The sequence below is a fragment of the Daldinia decipiens genome, assembly GCF_022478715.1.
Source record: "Daldinia decipiens strain CBS 113046 unplaced genomic scaffold F4813scaffold_18, whole genome shotgun sequence".
NCBI classification, from domain to species: Eukaryota; Fungi; Ascomycota; class Sordariomycetes; order Xylariales; family Hypoxylaceae; genus Daldinia; species Daldinia decipiens.
In genome coordinates, this window is record NW_026054561.1 from 197,758 (window position 1) to 216,243 (window position 18,486).

General features: G+C 46.4%; 2 protein-coding genes across 2 annotated transcripts; one reads left to right on the forward strand and one right to left on the reverse strand.

Annotated features, from left to right (window-relative positions):
• Positions 1–1,082: 1,082 nt before the first annotated feature.
• F4813DRAFT_360752 (fungal-specific transcription factor domain-containing protein) lies at positions 1,083–5,024 on the forward strand. Its single transcript, XM_049243447.1, has 5 exons — positions 1,083–1,628; positions 1,710–1,776; positions 1,870–2,314; positions 2,372–2,550; positions 2,621–5,024. Exons 1-5 carry the CDS (start codon positions 1,491–1,493, stop codon positions 4,456–4,458), a joined length of 2,667 nt encoding a protein of 888 aa, XP_049099197.1. The 5' UTR covers positions 1,083–1,490; the 3' UTR covers positions 4,459–5,024.
• A 3,268-nt stretch (positions 5,025–8,292) lies between these two features.
• On the reverse strand, positions 8,293–8,681 carry F4813DRAFT_389817 (uncharacterized protein; the record flags this gene model as incomplete). The annotated part of the gene is made up of 2 exons (XM_049246909.1): positions 8,293–8,502; positions 8,562–8,681. 2 exons carry the CDS (start codon positions 8,679–8,681, stop codon positions 8,293–8,295), a joined length of 330 nt encoding a protein of 109 aa, XP_049099198.1.
• Positions 8,682–18,486: the final 9,805 nt, after the last annotated feature.

Genomic DNA, 18,486 nt, shown 5'->3' on the forward strand with positions numbered 1-18,486 from the left:
ATGCTAGCCACCAGGTCTAGCTTCATACATCAGAGGTAACCACTGTCTCTGGCATTAGCGGTCAATATTCAACACTCATGGCTCGAGGATCAAGCTAGTATACAACGCTCCTGCACCGAAGCTAACATAAGTAAGGTCAAGCCAATTAGTACCAGCCTAAGTCTTAGTTGGACATCCGCCAAGCTGGCAACGGGGACTACCTTTCCTGTTATTCTAGGAAGTATCTGGTTCTGCGCGGCACCAAATTACGAATAAACTCCTCCATATGGGAGGCTTAATACATTCGACTTGGATAACAGCTTAAAATAGTTCTCAATGTGGCACCATCTACCCATAAGTCGCTCAAGATTGGCAAGTCAAAGCTCGCTCGTACGGTAAAGAAAGTATGGGCATAAGACTTAGAAATTCCACGACGAGGATCAATAACTCTGAACGGCTCTTCACGAGGACAGTGGAGTCGGCGCTTCTACGGCTTCAACTACCAGGATAAAACTGTTAGTCAGGATTAGGGAGGTCAATGAGGATTGATTTCTATTGGCGCGCAACATATGATGCCGCCATCTCTAGCACGTGGTATAATTCTCGAAGAGTTAGAGCTCTCCTCCACCCCTACCTATCACCACCACTACAACCAACTCCTCCGTATTCCCTTTCCGCCGGTTTGTGTCCTTCCCATTGCGTACAGCACGGGAATCTAGCTAAATAGCATTAAGCTCAAGACTGTAGTAACGGCAAGCGGCCCCTCTTATTAACATGGGCCGAGAATGAAGTCTGCAAGAACCCCGTTTTGGTCGCCTTCCGACGGCTCGGTCCCAGTTTGTAGCCAATCCAAACCCCCTGCTCTCCTGGCCCTCTCAGTTCCCTGTAATCTTCCCCAGTTTACCCCGTCAGGTCCCGCATTGACAAGGGCTTCACGAGCCGAGTGGGTAATGAGCAGGATCGTGCTAGAGGTAGGCCCTTGCTGATGCCCCCAAGACGTTAGTACATAGGGCCGGTAAAGTCAGTCACTAAACCCCAATCGTCCACAAGCCGTCTCCCACATCTTCAGCGTCTCTCCGCATAAACTATGCCCCATCTTTTCCCATCTGAATAAAGAACCACAAATTTCAACATGCATTGTGCGGTCGTGAGCCCTTCTTCTTATTAGTTCCTCTCCGCCGTACATATTTCTCCATGTCTCCAAATTCTAGCAAAATAGTAGTGTTATTGGGCGCGTCAACATCGTTACTAAGTATACTAAGTATAATACAATATGCAACAAACACTATAGCACTATATCAACACGGAAATCCAAACTAAGTAGCCGACAATCGGTCAACTATAAGGATGAGAGGTTCATTTACCGTTCAGTGAGAAACTCTATCTCTATAGAGGAAAGATAAGGAGAAAGAGAGAGAGAAAGGGATTGGACGCGCCGATTCGACAACGACAGTCTCGATTCCGGCCTCCAGAAACCCTTAAACGAGGAGATATATTTAGAATCGGTCATCATGAGTATCGCACCTCTCCCCGGAATTCAACCCATCATTATGTCGCGGCCACAAATCGGCATCGAGCGATTACCAAGTCGTCGTATGGGCAACGAGCCACGAGAAGCAATGAATTGCAAGTCATGTCGGAAGCGGAAAGTAAGGCTCCTTACGTCGACCGGATCAAATCCAATTAGCCCAGTTTTGTTCTTAATCTAACGAGCGGCATTCTCCGTGTAGATTAAATGCAATCGAATGCGTCCATCCTGCGAAGCTTGTCAAGTCTTCCAATGCCCATGTATCTACGGTACGTAGTTAGCTTTCTCTCGCCCGCGGGAGAGCCCCTTGATGATAGATTCCAACAGCGGAGCTAATTTTACCTTGATTCCTATCCTTACAGACGCTATACCAAAAAAACGAGGCCCCAAGACAGATGTATTGGAGGCATTGCTAAAGAGGGTGGATGGCTTAGAAGCTCAGCTCAAAGATCATAGAAAGGCCGATGCTTCACCAACCACTGAAAATCTTCCGCATGTTAGTACGGAAGAAACGTCTCCTAGTGCCAGACTGGCAGCAGACGATTCAGATTCTGGGCCAAAATCAAAGCGTCCAACTCTAGACATTTCTCGAGCAACGGAGATAGCTTCTGAATCTGCTATATACTCACCTTCGATTTCCAGCGAGCCCTCCCCTGGCGTACAGATAGATACGCTCCTTGACACGTACTTTTCTCGGTTCCATGCGAAACCCTACCATATCCTTGATGAATCGTCGGTGAGACAACGGCTACAACTCAACCAATTGCCTAGTTACTTAATATATGCCATATATTCCGTCGCTGCTAGGTTCGCTTCCGCTCCGTAACCTTAGGTACCCAAGCATGTGTACTAAGACTTGATTAGATACACAACGCACCCTGGTGGATGTCAGTCCGCTGCTAAGTTGAGTGAGGAGTATGCGTTACGATCAAGGGGTGGGATTGATGCAGACGAGCCATCCATCGATGCTCTTCAAGCTCTCCTTCTCCTCGTCACCGCGTTTACGGCAGCAGGCAAGGGTAAAAAGGCATATATGCTCCTAAGTAAGTCTCCAGATGAGAATGGTGATGTTCGGTGCAATTTATAGAATCCTAAACTAATTATCTCATCAAGCAATTGCCATTGGAATGGCCATGGCCCTTGAGTTACACCGGGAGGTAAATCTACAAGCTAGGATAACAGCCGTGGAACGTGAAATGAGAAGACGCTTGTTTTGGACTTGTTATCTTCTCGATAGATTCATGACATGTGGATCAAAACGCTCCTGTCTTATCAGCGACAGGACTATTCTTCTACGCCTTCCGTGCTGGTCTCCGAATCCATCCAGTTTACCTGTCGAAGGAGACTTTTTTCAGAACGGATCGAACCTTCAACACCTACAAGGTAACAGCAGGAAGTCTCAGGGGAGCAGCGGAATGCTCATCGACATCAGCCGTATTCTGGGAATTACAAATAGATATCTTGCAGCGGGAGGTGTAAAAGGCGATTCTCACTTCCCCTGGCACGCCCTTTCTGAACTTTCCAAAATCAGGCAAGATCTCGATATATGGGCCTCGGGGACTGCCGACGTCTTCTCGAGTGTAGATACCCTATTCGGGCAACCTGATTCGACTGTTCTTGTTCTCGGCAAACTCGTCTACCACCTAATTCATTGTCTTATTTACAGACCCTTCCTCCCAATTGACCTTGCGGAATTGGCTGGGACGGGCCAACATCAATCTTGGCAAATAGAAGCCACTAACATATGTTTCTTGCATGCCAATGCGATTGCTGAGTTGGTCGAGCTCGGCAGACAGATGCCATCCATCGAATGGCCCGCTTTTGTTGGCTATTGTATCTGCACCGCAGGTACAGTTCATATACATGGGACACATTACAGCAAGAACGGAGGGGGAGAATCTATGAGTGTTCTATCATCATCGTCGGAGTTCCTATCCCGAGAACTGCAGCAACTAAGCGAGCTGAGTTATACTTGGGCGAGTGTGCAACACCAACGCGACGCCTTGCAAAGCATATACAGTGCCCACGCCGAACTAGTCAAGGGTCTTGCTAACAGTTCAATGCGCTATTCACCGGCTTTCAATCTCGAAGACTTCTTTGACCGCTACTCGAATATTAGCAGGCCAGGAGGTCGTCCGTTTACGTTCGACGCTACCAATCTTAGCCTTTCGGATATCGCTACTAATTTCGCCACGGATACCTACTCAGGACCTGATTTGTATTCGCCGCCTATCAATACTGATTTCGAACGGCCAAATCTAAAGCGAAAGAATACTGCTCTTAGCCAAAGACGACCCGACATAAGTTTAACCTCAGTTAACGTAGCTAACAACAGACCCCTAACTCCTGGACTGCCTACCCCTGGAGCCCATCCCCGGCACTTCTCTTTCTCTGCAGCCCCCCATACATCATCTATGATTCACACGTCCAGCTCATTGCTTCCCTACACAGATAGTCCATCCAGTAGTACTACCCTATCAGTGCAACAACGACGCGAAACGGTCAGTAATAATCAGGCTGCTAGCGCTGCCGCCACCGGAGCTACAGGAGCTGGGTTCAATCCAGCATCCTACCAGCCGACCCAGTCGCAAATAGAAGCCATGTCGACGGTCCCCTTCTCCCCCTCGTATCAATACGCGACTCCCAGCCCGAGTGGCGACAACGAAAGCAACTTCGGCATCGCTAGCTACGACCCGATGTTCGGAACCGTACCAACCAACACCTTCTCCTCCCCCACGCCCTGGCACGGCGAAGAAGACCCCCGCAAGCCGCCGTTGCACCTAGCCGCCGTCCCGAGCCCAGGAGCGGGCAGCCATAACGGCAGCCCGACTACTGCTCCTGGGGAGGACAAAGACCCGTTCTTGAGCTTGCTGGAACAGCTTGCGGAAAACGAGCATGCTATTGGGCAGGGCAAGGAGATTGATTTTTTCCTGGCGGGGGCGCAGGGGTGAGGCAAGCGAATGCTTTAGGGCCCGTCTATTTGCCATGGTATTGATGTGGCGAGGCGAGGCTGGCTTATATGGCGGGGTTGGAGTTAAACCGGCATTCGGACGAGCTCTGCGGTGGGGTGGATTGGTGTTTATTTACGACAGTGTACCATATGGTTGGTCCAATATTGATTTAGTGGTACTTCATCAGCGAGCGAGCGATCTGGGAGATGTCACGACTTTTTATATTTTATTCATGTTTGACAGGCATCCTGTCTGTGTAATTAGTTATGTGATATGGGGTTCAGGAAGATGTGTAACGAAGAAAAGAAAGTATGTATTTATAGGCTCGGGAAAATAGGGGGCGGCGTACATAGTATATATGAGCCGCGCTTTGGTTAGGTAGAGCGATAGTTTGACGTGGGTGTGTAGTCCTTGGTGATTGATTTCTGATGTATATAGCAGTGTGGTTCTATTATATATTATGTTAGGTAGCTTAGATGAAGTTGTACCCAATGGTCATGTCTTTGGTAGCACTTTAACATCTAGGTACCTCAGGTATGTATATATCCATAACTACCTAGACTACCTTGCTATATTCTTATATAATAACATTGCCAATTGCGTAATGTACACCTGGAAGAGCCCTATATAATAATCAAAGTTATGTAGAAAGGCTTAAACGATCATGTATACCTCTTAATATCAGATGTATAAGATACTAAGATCAATAGCCTCAGGAAGTCAAATAAGATAATGGAGACGAAGGTAAAGAGAATGAGTCTAACAGTAAGATAGCTTGTTAGTGAATAACTTGGAGATAACCTAACTGAATTAAAGAAAGTAGAAACTCGGAAGTAGGGTGTAATATAATAAGCCAAAGCCAAAGCCAAAGCCAAAGCCAAGGCTTACGACATTACCATACATTATTAGTTTATTACGTGCTCGAGTGGTCCCTATCGTGGGAGCGAAAAGAGGAAAAGATCGAAGGTAGGGGGGGGGGGGACAGTTCCAAGATGATAGGTTACACCAATCTGCAATTAGACCAACTAACATATAATAAAACGCGGGGAACGGTAATGCATACTGCCTGCCTACTATGCAGATCTGATCACCTACATCTAAGTGTGTCTCGTGAAGATTACATGTACTTGAGGTACCTATCTTTATTGTATTGACTTTCGAATATGGAGGTCGTATTTCAATGTCTTCTAACTACCTACCTAAGTTAAGTAAGTACATAATCACTATTAAAGTAGTTTATATTTTTAGAGTTTATATTCGAAGTTGGTTAGGTACCGTGGTTTTATAAATCCTTCCTGAATATCTAAGGTAGGTGGTACCTTAGGTAGGTATACAGTTCGAACCCATACTCGACTAACCTACCTGCTTCATTCCGTGTCATCACAAAACGGGCAAAGCACATACTTGGCGATATGCGCTAGGGAGGGTACAGGCCAAGAACACTGTATGAAGTTTTCAGCCGCCTCGTAGGAACCCCACAGTTCCAACTACCTTCAACCTCCTCAAAATGGCAGTCCCTTTTCTATCTTACGCTTGGATACTTGGAGTTGGGTATTCTCCTATCAGGTATCTAGGTAGGTAGTTAGTGTGACCTGATTTTTATAGTCTTTTTGTTGCTGTAGTGTTATGTAGAACTTACCGACTATATTCGTAATGATTAAGACAATTCCCACAGTATTAGGTATGCAAGATTTTGTAGCAATAACAACTTCGCCCATCCTAATCTTTATTATTGGAAAATTCTCCATCTGTGCCGAGTAATCATAATGGTTTGTGGCACTACTTTGCGAAGTTCTGATCGCCCGATTCCTAATTGTTGCCGTTTATTGATTGGTCCAGTCGGGTCCAGTCTATTCTGATGATTTACTTACTGCAGCCGTCATCGTTATTGTTGCATACACGTTAAATACACCCAGCCAACCTATTTAGCCGCATGCAACGGAGTGGGCTATGTACATCAGCGGCACCAATGTTGACGATCTTCTGCAATGATTCAACTATTAATTCAATAGGCGTCGTACGCGTAAGCGAAGCTTGTTGGCAGACCTATGCCGATCCCCGGATCTCATCACTTGTGTGAATTTAATGACACAAGGCATCTCCATTTCCTCGTATTCACGCTCGAGTTTTATTGATGGCTGGCTGATTTAATGTATCTTAACTTCGAGTTTTGTTGGTGGCTGGTAGATTGAACACGTTTATTTGACCGTTACGTTTTTCCTTGAGGTTTCGGGTCAAATGACGAGACATCCAGTTACATTATATCGCTACTAAGGTTACCGCCATAGACATAATGCTTCCCTAATTTCTCAACTACATAAGACAAATAACATTACTTGAACGACTGATTTATCTACTTCATACATATCTATCTCCTAATGTCGCCAAATACTCTTAGAAAAGATGAGCTATGTAACGTCTACGTTTAACTTGGATAATTTTCGTGGTGGCAAGCTTGGTAAGTTGGTCTCAGTGCGCATCGAAAGAATCGATCAGAAGGGCACAGGAAGACAGCTGGAGACGCAAGGTAATTCTAGAGATTGTAACACTAGAACTCATGATAGAATGAAATATATCGAAGATTATTCATCTTTTAGTCGATGGGACCCCTTGGTCATGTGAATTTCATGAAGCTGTTATATTCCATAGTCACTTTTTTGCTATGAGCCATGCTTGTCAGCCAATCTTCCTAGAGGGTTCGAATCCCAACTACCTAGAAAGAAGTCGCTCATCTTCACCAGTGTTTAGTACGTTGCATTGGTTGGCATATCCCCATTTAAAGAAGTGACATCTTTTGTATACAGTTATCACATACTGCGCCAATGCGGCTGTCTTCATGAACTACTTTAACTCGTATCAAACGTGCTAACATCCAGTTGTCTCAAGATAACATGCATTTAGGTATAATTAGTATTTCTTTCCAGCTACTATAATTTCTATACATTAGTATACTTCGACCCAATAAGATTTCATACATTCATCACGGGTGTAGTCTATCAGATCACCCATATTAAAGCTACGCATTAATTTTTGGTTTGTTTCGATCCTTAATATGATAGAAGCTCTTCGTGGCGAACCATAAAGCTGGTGACAGCTTCAGAAGCATTCTGCAGCAGAGTACCACGATCTCAAATTGTTATTATTTTGAAAGCCACTTCAGATAGTGTCGTTTGCTGAAAGTCAATAATACCGATGTCATGCTCCGCGTGCATTGTTTCGGCAAGGGTATAGATATTCCCATACACATCGGCTTGGACTGAAAGAATGTCCTGTCCTTACTACCTTTTCTTCTTCTGCATATATCTATGAGTGTATCTTATAACTCTAAAATGCTTGCTTAACGTCCTCGAGCTTTATCACATCGCTACTGCCCGTTGACAGCTTAGTATAACACTTGATCTCCTAATATTAGCAGCTATTTCCCTTACTGTCTCGTCCCAGTCCTTGTCTTCCTTACGAAGGTACCTTATATCCACATACAGATTCCCAGGGTTCTGACAGATACTAGCAATGCCATGTTGGCCCTAGCGACGAGCGTTTTCGGCTGCAAAGAACTAATTACCTGCTTTGGATGCGCTATAATCCTTATACGTGACGATGGTGGGTTTTTATGCATGCGAAGTTGATACCATGCTGAGGCGCGCACATGTCAATTTGTGTAGAGCCTGACCATACAATCCTCACGCTGCCTGGAGCGGCCGTCTGCGCTGCTGTGCAGAGTATCGGTAGTAGGTCCTACGCGAAGAGCATCAGAGCAACGCAGTTCGCGTATACATGCGCCTCGATGCCCTGTTTCGTTACGCTTCCTGGCGGGCATCTATTGTCAGCGTTATTTCACAGAATATCCAGGCGCGGGTCCTGCGCTGCTAATACCGCCGCTTCTGGTCTGCTTATCTCCAGATCGGAGAGGCTGAGAAATATATATTCAAGATTCGATGGGGTTGTGGGAGAGGGCAAAGTCGAATTAACTTCGGCTGTAGTAGCCCGGAGTTTGGTGAGCAAGCGTTCCGCGAGGTAACTGGTAGCGCCGGTAGGATAGAGGACCTTTACGAGAGAGAGAGAGAGAGAGAGAGAGAGAGAGAGTCTAATACCTGAATTAGTACTGGTGATGATAAAGACCTTGCCGACTTGACTCCCAGGACCAATTTATCCTTTTCCATGAAGGCGGGGGCTGGTGGGAAGAATTGCTGCCAAAGAGCCCCAAACCCGGATAAGGTGGGCATCATGAGTTTTTGCTGAGTACTTATGAACAGAAGTTGTGTATCACCTACAGGATGAATCCCGCGATATCTGGAGAATTAGGTGGGATTTCAAAGCTTGCTTGTATTTGTGAAGTAGATGTGTAGATACCAACATGAAAATATTTAGGCCCTTATATATGAACATATGAGGTAAATAGATACCATGCCGCAATAGAAAGAAATGGCCTTAAAAAATAAATCCGACTCGGGGCTATACGCCATCGTTAATTACTGTCACTTATTTAAATTCGTGTCTATAACATTATAGCATCAAGCCGACGTAGTGTTCATCATCAACTGGCACATGCTACTATGAGACATTCATGCTCTGCCAGCGCGTTCACAAGAGACCACTCTAAAATATATTTATTGTCAGAAAAGCATACAAAAAATCCGACATAGGTAAGCTATCGTTCGTCTATCGACCTCCGAGTCCGATAGCAATCTAAACAAAACAAATAGGATACGCCGGCCGCCGCGATGCCCTCCTCGCCTGAAATACATTTATCGTAATAAACGTGACTTCAACTTCAAATGTCCCATTTACAATATTGTTTCTACTCCCGTCATTGGTATTATATGGCATGTATAATCCAAAGTAGCATTCGAAGTAAGACAAGTAAATGACCCGGGTCACTAATAATTTTAGGTTGAAGAAAGCCGGCGTTCGGCCCCACTATAATACGGAAGACGGCCGGAGCAGGTAGAACCAAGATATGGAAGGCAGTAGACGTAGTTGCGCCATATGTGAGATATTTGTTTGCTTCTTAGGTAATTATCCGTACTAATATATCCCGACTTTGTATACCTCTATGATCTAAATCATACGTGTCACTGTGTTGCGATTCGCGTCTAGGAATTGTAATATGTCACGCCTCTGCGGTCACGGGCCGACAAGCGTAAACTTATATACACTACCAGCCTCGGTGGCAGTAGCCATAGCTGGGAGGGGTCCATACAAATATTAATTAGCGTGTTCTTGCTATTTATAACGACTTATACCAATCGGAATTAGCCGAAACGGTCATGAGGGAGAGAGACGCAGAAAGCGCGCACTCTATTCTTACGAGATGCTACCATGAGTATATCTTTTACTCCGTATACCCAAAGGGGTAGCTGCTTTATACTAATCATCTTATAATTACATATTACTATAGGCGTGGTGGTAGCGGCAGGAACAGATATGGGAATAGCTTTAGGCCCATCTGGCCTTGGCACCGCTGCTACACCCACTGCCTCGGGTCCCCGTTTACCTATCCTGGTTCTGTTCTTTCCGGCGCCGAGCCATTGCTTCGATCTAGTTTCAATCGAAGATAGATCTCTTGGCTTCATCCACACATAGCCGCTTCTCGCTGACCTAGAGTCGCGGGCGCCTGATTCTTCGCCATCAGATCTTTCCCTATTTCCCCCGGAGGCCGAATATGAGATGCAAGGGGCTGGAGATAACTTATATGAGCAATTGGGGGAATTCATATTGTAATCACTTGGCTATGCTATTATTCTTGCCTATCTGACGCAGCTTTATTTATTATTTATTTTTTGTGCACGACCGAGTAAAGAATGCTGGTAAAAGTTCACAAGGGATATTGGTAAGTACGCTATGATAAACACTCCGTAATGGTGCTGTATCGGCATCTACTGCTATGTAGGAGTTGAGCTTCCAAATACGTAGAGACCTTCAAGATTGCAACGGCACGGAATACTATATATGGGCATTGCATGTAAATCAATGCCAAATGTCTCGGACGAACCTTGCAAAGAAACACTTAAAGGGGCAGCTATCCACCCAAAGAGATTACTGTTTGTCCGTTTTTGTTAAGGTCATTTTCCAACTTACCGTCTCGAGCATGGTAAAACATATAGACGTACACACTTACCTACTTAGGTAGGCACTTAATATACTACGCAGGTAATATACCCCCGAATACTTTCTCCTATGGTGCAACTTATAAGGCTAGGCCACGTGGAAGTTAGTTAGTCTTGTCGAGAGCTTGCCTGAGAGGCCTTTTCTGCGGGCTACCCACAGCATGTTAAGGATATGCCCGCAGGGTAAAGAGCTTCATCTATTGGGGGCTTACCAATGACCCCCTCTTCCTCGTCACTCTACTTAAGGGTCTTCTCAGAAGCTTTAGAAACTTAACCCAAACACTAAGAGGTCTATCTTGATAGGTAGGTACCTTTATTAAACCATCTATCATAGTACGGCATTCTCCCCTTGGTAATGTACTCGATGTATTATATCTTCCCCTACGTAAACGAAGACTGGACACGTATGTAGGAGTAATAGATGATGACTTAAGGCTCGACTTATAGATATGCAGCCACCGTCGCCACGGCGCCACACAGAAGCTTAGAGCTTGCAGCTTGCAATTAATCTGATGCGTTCCGACCTGCTGGACTTCCAACTGGCCCGCCTCGTCTCCGCCTACTTAAGTCAAGGTTTCAACAAAGCAACATTCAAGTACCGAATCTGAGATGTGCCAAGAGAGCGCATATCTTGTATGATGTCACGTACAAGCTACTGTATAAACGCTAATCGTGGTAGACAGGTGGTAATTCAAGATTGCGCATAGAGCTATTCCCGTGTATGAAAAATGGCATTTTTACTGCTACGTCATGCAGTGGTGGTCTCATACTCAATTCTCTTCAATGAAAACAGAGGCCCAATGCTCGTCTCACTGCTACCCGAGGCAACCTAGAAGACCTGTCACATATCAGCTATCCCTCAGGCAGACCGGTCAAAAGGCCTGACTATACTACCTACCTACCTATGTATAAGCAGATCGCCAACGACAGCTCGGCGTATGCAGATGGACGCTTGTAGAAGGATAGGACATGGCATCTAAGAAGGTCCAGAACGACCCCGACCGGATATACGGCGCTGTTGGTCGCCACCCACGCGCGTACCCCGGAGGATAGATCGTCGCGGCAGCTGTCGGCGCAATAGATTGCGAAACACAGGACTGCGTCATTATCTTGTTATATTGTAGGTATGTGGGAAAGGCGGGATCCTTCCAACCAGAGCCAATGCAGATAGGTGATTCGAGATCGAGCGCCGACCATGCGACCACCCGAAGCGCACGCGTTATCCGCTTACGGTGGTGCATGTGGATGACTGGGATTGGCTTGCGAGACTCGGCGGAAAAAAAAAAGGTTGAAGAGGGGGGGCAATAAGATCACTGAAAGGCGCCCCCTTCCTGCAAGATTGCATGGAGTAATCGAGAGATCGGGTCAAGTTGCTCAGACCAAAAAAGTTAAATGAAACGACAGGTCTCTTTTCTCTCTTTTCATTCTTCCGAACCCTCGATAATGGCTGCGGGAATCTGATGGTCAGCTTACCACCTCGACGCCACTCCGTCCGGCAGGGCAACGGATTACTGTGAATCTCAACAGTTACATCGCTGGTGGATTTGTAGCGACGATTGCATTGCATGGAAGGCTAGCAGGGCGTATAGCTTGTTGTGTATAAGTAGCCCGAGGTTCGTTGGTTCATTAGTTGATTGTCTCGGTTGACTGCATCTTACCGTCTGTCCCTTGCTCACTTGCACGCTTCGAAGCGGGAACTTTAGGGGATCACGTATCGTGTAGACAATTCATAGGTTAGGTAGCAACAGGATCAGCGGCGCAAAGCTGATCTATGCGCGAAACAGATGAAACTAGATACGAAGGCGTAACTACCTAGGTTAGGTACTCATGAGTGCAACGAAGACGCGGTAGATGCCATACACTGTTGTGCGGATATCCTACTCGTTCTGTTCGTCCTGTTCTAGGTAGGTGAATAGGATAGTGAATCTAGGATGGGTAGCGATAAGGCGTCCACCTGGAAGAATCTGCATATTCCTTTTGGCTACGTAGTTGCACCTATCGGCTGGAGAGGGCAAGTTAAGACATACATGAAGATGTAGGTATGGGGAATTCTATTGGGTAGTAAACGGAAGGGCTATATTGACTTGACAGTAAGGCTGAAACAGCGGCTTGAGACAATGTTGTCAGTTATCTTACATAATTATTAATTTATATATAGGTATCGTAGCACATGCTGGACGGGTAGGGGATCCAGAGTTTAGGTAGATTATCTCGATGCATAGGATCGTGATCTAAGATATCTCGAAAGGGAGAATGTAAAGATTTGGCATATTACATAGTTAACAGGTAAGGAAAAGGCGGTCGTACGCGTAGCTTTCTGATCCGCAAGCAGCCGAGGTATCAGCAAAGGGAATTGCTAATGGTAATTACGGCATAAGCCAAGCGTACCGATACAAATGCATACCGGGGGAATATTATCGGCGATCACTTTTCCAGCGTGGTTTAGGAGATGCTGGTTTAGGTATTTTGACTAATATTGTAAAAACCGTGCGTCCCGATATGCGGAACGGTGATGGAGAATCAAGAGTGTGGTAGTACTCATCTCTAATCAGCGGCCTTTGTACCACGTATAGTTCCTTGGAATAATATCAGTGATTTGCAGTAGGTTAGTTGACAACTCATCCCCGTCCGCTCTTGAACCTCTCACTTTGTGGGAAGTGATAAGTGACAGAAACTTGTACGCTTTGCGACAATAGGTCCTTCGGCTATAGAGCAACGTCAGAGCTGACCCCTACCCCAGGGATATATCAGATGTACGCATAATAGAGTATCTGCAGAAGAAGCCGGCTAGTGAAGACTTGCCCGACGCTCTGTTACTTGGGATGACTTAAGGGGGAGGCTTATTGGTTAGTCTAGCATCGCCTATGAGAGCAGCTAGCCCCTGACCCCAGACGAGGCGAGAGCGCTGTATGGAGGACTGAGCTAGAAGCCAGATCCTGCAATGCATCCATCTACATAATAGAAGCGGCAGGGAGGAAACGGTCCCGATCTAATTTATTAATTCATTCAAGGACCAGGCTCTGGGATAGTTTGGTGGACGGTGGGCTTTGAACAATCGCTCACCACTTCCTTTCACCGGACTTTGCTGCGCCAATAGGAGCTCATGAATATCCCTGGGTACCCTTGGATACCCTTGGATGCCCTTGGATGCCCTTGGATGCCCTTGGATGTCCTGTCTTCTTCCTTGTCACCCTTCTTCTCCGTGATAAGCATGCGGTGGGTATAGTGGACCCTAGTGATCGCTGGGACAAAAGCCACAGAGTTGCATTCTTAGTTTCTCGAGCGTCGCATTGGGGGAGTTCCATCGTGTTAGGTAAGGAAAGCTCATGTGATATTCCCTAGATTCATTAAGTCTTGGCTTTAGGTGCTCTGGGGTTTTATCGAAGGACATACACTAGGGAGGGCAACCTGGTTACGTGCCCGGCCACCTCCGGATCCTGCCTACTGGCCTATGTACTATTATCATCTGTCAACTTGTGTTGCCCCTGGCCTTGATTACGTAGTGCCTTGCCTCTCACACAGAAGAGTCTCAAGTTTCCCAACTCTCAAACTCGCGATTCGTTCGACCCACTCGACACCTACCAAGTATGTACCAGCTACATACGATGCTGTATGTACTGTACGATTGTACATAACGCCCTCTGGTGGACCGTATTCATCAGTCGCATCCAATAGTCCTGAGCCACGGAAACAACTAGTACCCACCGCAGAACCATATAAATTTATGCTTGTTCCCCTGCGAAGGGAAAATATGATATATCATAAAATACACCCGGGCAAGCGGATGGCAGAACAATTTACATGCTTTGAACCCTACTGCTTTCCGCACCATAAAATATGATGGGGGGTATTATAGGACCGGGGCAAGGCGGCGTCGTAGCGGGATATGTCGTAGTTTTATTATGTGCAAAGTATGTACATATGCGCATTAATGCGACAATATATACATTCGTAACGGTCAAAGCTCGCCTATGAACGGATAGCGTAGGGACTGGACTGGCTTGGCTAAGTCATCCGAGAGGAACGCAAGGGTACGCCGGGTGCTCGCCTCAAAGCGCATGCAACAAACATATTGCGGCAACGCTGGCGGCAACGGGACTCCCGAGGCCGGAAGAGCTTCTGCACGGCAGCACCGCCGAGAGGTGTGCTAGCCAGTATCAGTATCATTTATACATTGCATACATGCATCTGAGGAATGGCTGGCTCGTTTTGAGGGGGGATTGGGTTACAGAAGTAGAAATGAGGGACAAATGAGTGACATGGAGGTCTGCTAATCCTACACTACGAATCGACATACACCGTATGGGGGATGTAATCTATCAAGATAAAGGCAATGGAGATTTCCGGCGTAGAATTCGGCTGAGTCAAGCACCCCTTATTCAGCAGGCATATACCCCAGGGTCGAGCCGATTCAGCTTCCAGATCCGGCCAAAAGAGAGGCAATGTCGGATAGCTGGTTACCTAAATGGGCCACCGTTGCGACACCATTTATATGGTGAGATAAGAAGAGGGTGGTAACTATGAGGAAACGGGAAGCGCCCCACGCTAGATCTACTATAAGATCAGGCGATCATACACGTTGGGTATCATTGGCTCGCGGCCAGAGATCCAGGATCCAAAAAAGAAGGGTTTCCCCTTCAGCCTAATCAGCTGGTAGTTTAACTAGTTAGGAGGACGTGTTTGACAGCTGGAAACACGAGGGTTACGCCCACGAATCGCGCTGTAAAAGTTTCTCAGATAACTTTTAACTAGGTAACTACCATGATACAAGAGTGTATGTTATTTCGACGGGGAGCAGAAAGAACAGTTTACCTTGAAGATATGAAGCGGGAAAAGGTAGGCAAAGGATCATCTGCCAGCTCATCCCAACACGTGCGAGACTGGTCATCATGGCATAATCCTTAGTGAGCGATTTTCAATATTCGCCGGATGTTGAGATGTATCGAACCGATCACGGAACGGTAACGGTACTAACTTACAAAGTGCTATGTATGCATGTTGGCAATATTCTGTTTTGTATAATAAGATGATGGCTGGCTCCGGGACGAGGTCCGAGAATGCAATGTACCTATGGCTTCCCGTACGTAGATGGTGGTGGTCACGCCTTTCCTTTATAATAACAATGATTGCGTACTATTAAGCACGAGGGATCAATGTCACGAGAGTATGTATTTCTCGGCACCTCGTAGTGAAACCACACCCCTTAGGCGGGCGCGGGGCATTATGAAAGTGAAACGCCAGCAAATCTGATAGTCTGGTACCGGTCAAGATGATTGCTGGAAGAACGGAAGACCCCGGTCGGTACCAAAGTAGCGGAAGGAAGAAGGAAAAAGAATAAAAAATAATCCTTCTACGAGGGCAAGACAGATCTGGTGGTCTGCATACATATCTAGGCCGCCTTGGGATCCAGATTACGCCGTGGTCTTGGGTCGATGGCTGACGTTAGGCACCCAGTTTTTCCAGAGCTTGCACCGTACCACTTCTCGCAACCAATATTGGTAAATCGGGGGAGCGCGGAAGTTAACTCGTCCTATCATAGGTTCCGGGTGCAACGCTAGGACGTTGGATGCTCGCCTCATCACCGGGGAAACTTGTCCAACTAAACTCCTAACGTTAGCCATACCTCGTGGTTCGTAGCAAACAATTTCACCAGTTCCGACGTCGTGCAGCGTTGCTGCGAGTTTGACAGCTGGCCCTAACGTGATCTTGAGAGCGAGGCTCTTGATGAAGCTTTCTTCGGGAGTTGGACTCTCGGCTTAGACACTCCTCGCACATTATGTCCATAAAATGACATACATCGTGAGATGCTATTGGTGGACGTAAACGAAGCACGACTCATCATCTTGCCTGCCGGATGTTGAGCCGGGTCATTCATTTCTTTCATGGGAAATAAAGCATTGTTCAGCAAGATGCTACTTGGTATATTCTAGGACACAGCGCTCTGAACACTCCGGCGTTGCCGTTTGATATAGCTGTAGTCGGAAGGATGAGAAAAGTAATATGCATAATATTCTAAGGGTATGCCTGCCGGGTATTTTGGGTAGGTATGATCTCTTTACCAGATCTCATCGAGTGTAAAGCTTTTTGCCAACCTAATCGCCTGTGAACTTAACCTAGATGATACGTAGGATCTGTGGTCTAGACATCTCAGCCCCTAACCGAAAAGCGATATGGCCTATCGCATATGACGATCGCCCCCGATTTGGGACTACTTCAGGGATATTAATTCCTGAATCGGATGTAAACCCGGCACTCTGGGGCATCTTCTAGTTTTTCTGGACTTTCTAACGTCGACTAGGGACCTCCGCGCGTGGGGTTCGAATGATTCAAACACAAACTGACCAGGGACCGTTACGACGGTGGATGGGAGATCTTAGGTAGGTAGTGTAGGTAGGTAGGTTATACGTCGTAACCTCTCCCTTTCACCTCTCGCCTGTCTGCCTGTGTAATGATTCTGACCCACATGCTCTCCTAGAGTAGATCCCGAACACTGGCCGAGATTAATAGAACAAATCCCGGAAAGTTAAAAGGGCCACTTATATTATTAGCCCTACCTGTCATTTCGATGGCACAGCGCAGCATTGTGTTCACCGTCCCTCCCTGATGTGTAGACAGGTACGTATGTAGAACGGATAGTTCGCCGACATACCCGTACCCGTTTCGTGGGAACGAGTCGCCCATATCACTACTAATACGCTTCAAAATCCCATGAACTGATGAGCGAACAGGGTAGCCAAGTAATATCTCTACCATTTTCACTAAGTGGACCTGGGATATATTAGTAATTTGTCACTAGTGTGTGTGAAGTCGAGATAGTGACAGCCATAGGACTTCATTCCGCCAATGAGAACCTAGCCGGCGGGCTCATTTGGTAGTAGGGGATGCCTCTCCGGGTGTTCGAGCAGGGTATTTCACGCTTGCAGGCTTCGAGCATTTTCTTAAGTGGAGGTAGCTAGGCAATGGCAACGCCTATCCTGTCCAGGCTGCTCAGTCCAGCCCTCAAATACATATGGACAACTGGTTGAGCTAGCGATCTTAGCTTGGCGGCATCCACGTGCAACTCGTACATACCATACGGGGTTCCCGAATGAATACGCTTTTGTGCATTGGTGTGGAAAGAATGGACTGGATAGACCTTTCGTCGTTGCTGGACATATGAGTAGGGAGGGAGTAGGGGGTAGGGAGTATATATTAAAAATATATACATTAATAGATGCGTGAGATATGGTGCTGACAGAAGAGTCTAAATTAGTATCACATCGATAATGTCTTTTTTTATGTAAGAAGGTCGTTAATGTATGGAACGGACGCGTAGCTGAAGAGGGGTGTTCCCTGTCGGTGGTCACAAATCTGGTCTCGATTCATCGATCTGGATTTTTCTCCCTTTTTAAATATACCCGAAAGTTTCTCTAGATCGCACCAGCGTCTTTTAAGATAGTATTTGTGACTTATTACGTGTTCCCGCCTCCAGGAGGGTTTATTTACCAGCATAAACGTTACACGAAGTCGTAAACACATGCCCTGTGCTTTTTCCATTGCGTCCGGACCTCGTGTTGATATGTTTAACGTCACGCGCACCATCAAAAGACAACGAGACACTGAGGTCAGTGTTATGACGCAAGAGTAACTTAACTACCAGTTGAATGATCCCTTAAAGATCGTCCTTCGTTTGATTTACAAGCACAATACTGTATAACAGTCTGACAGTCCGGCTGGGCAGAACCTATCACTGACAGCCCATCGGGGGCATGGCATCTCTGGGCACCGAAACCAATCTACGCTCTAAGTAATCTAAGCCTCCTCCCCCTTGCACCTAGTTAGGATAGGAGTTTGCGAGTTATGCACATTTCCTCAGGGGAAGAATCCGAGATGCAGGATGATACAACACGGGTCGAGTCGTAGTCGTATTGCTCCATATTTC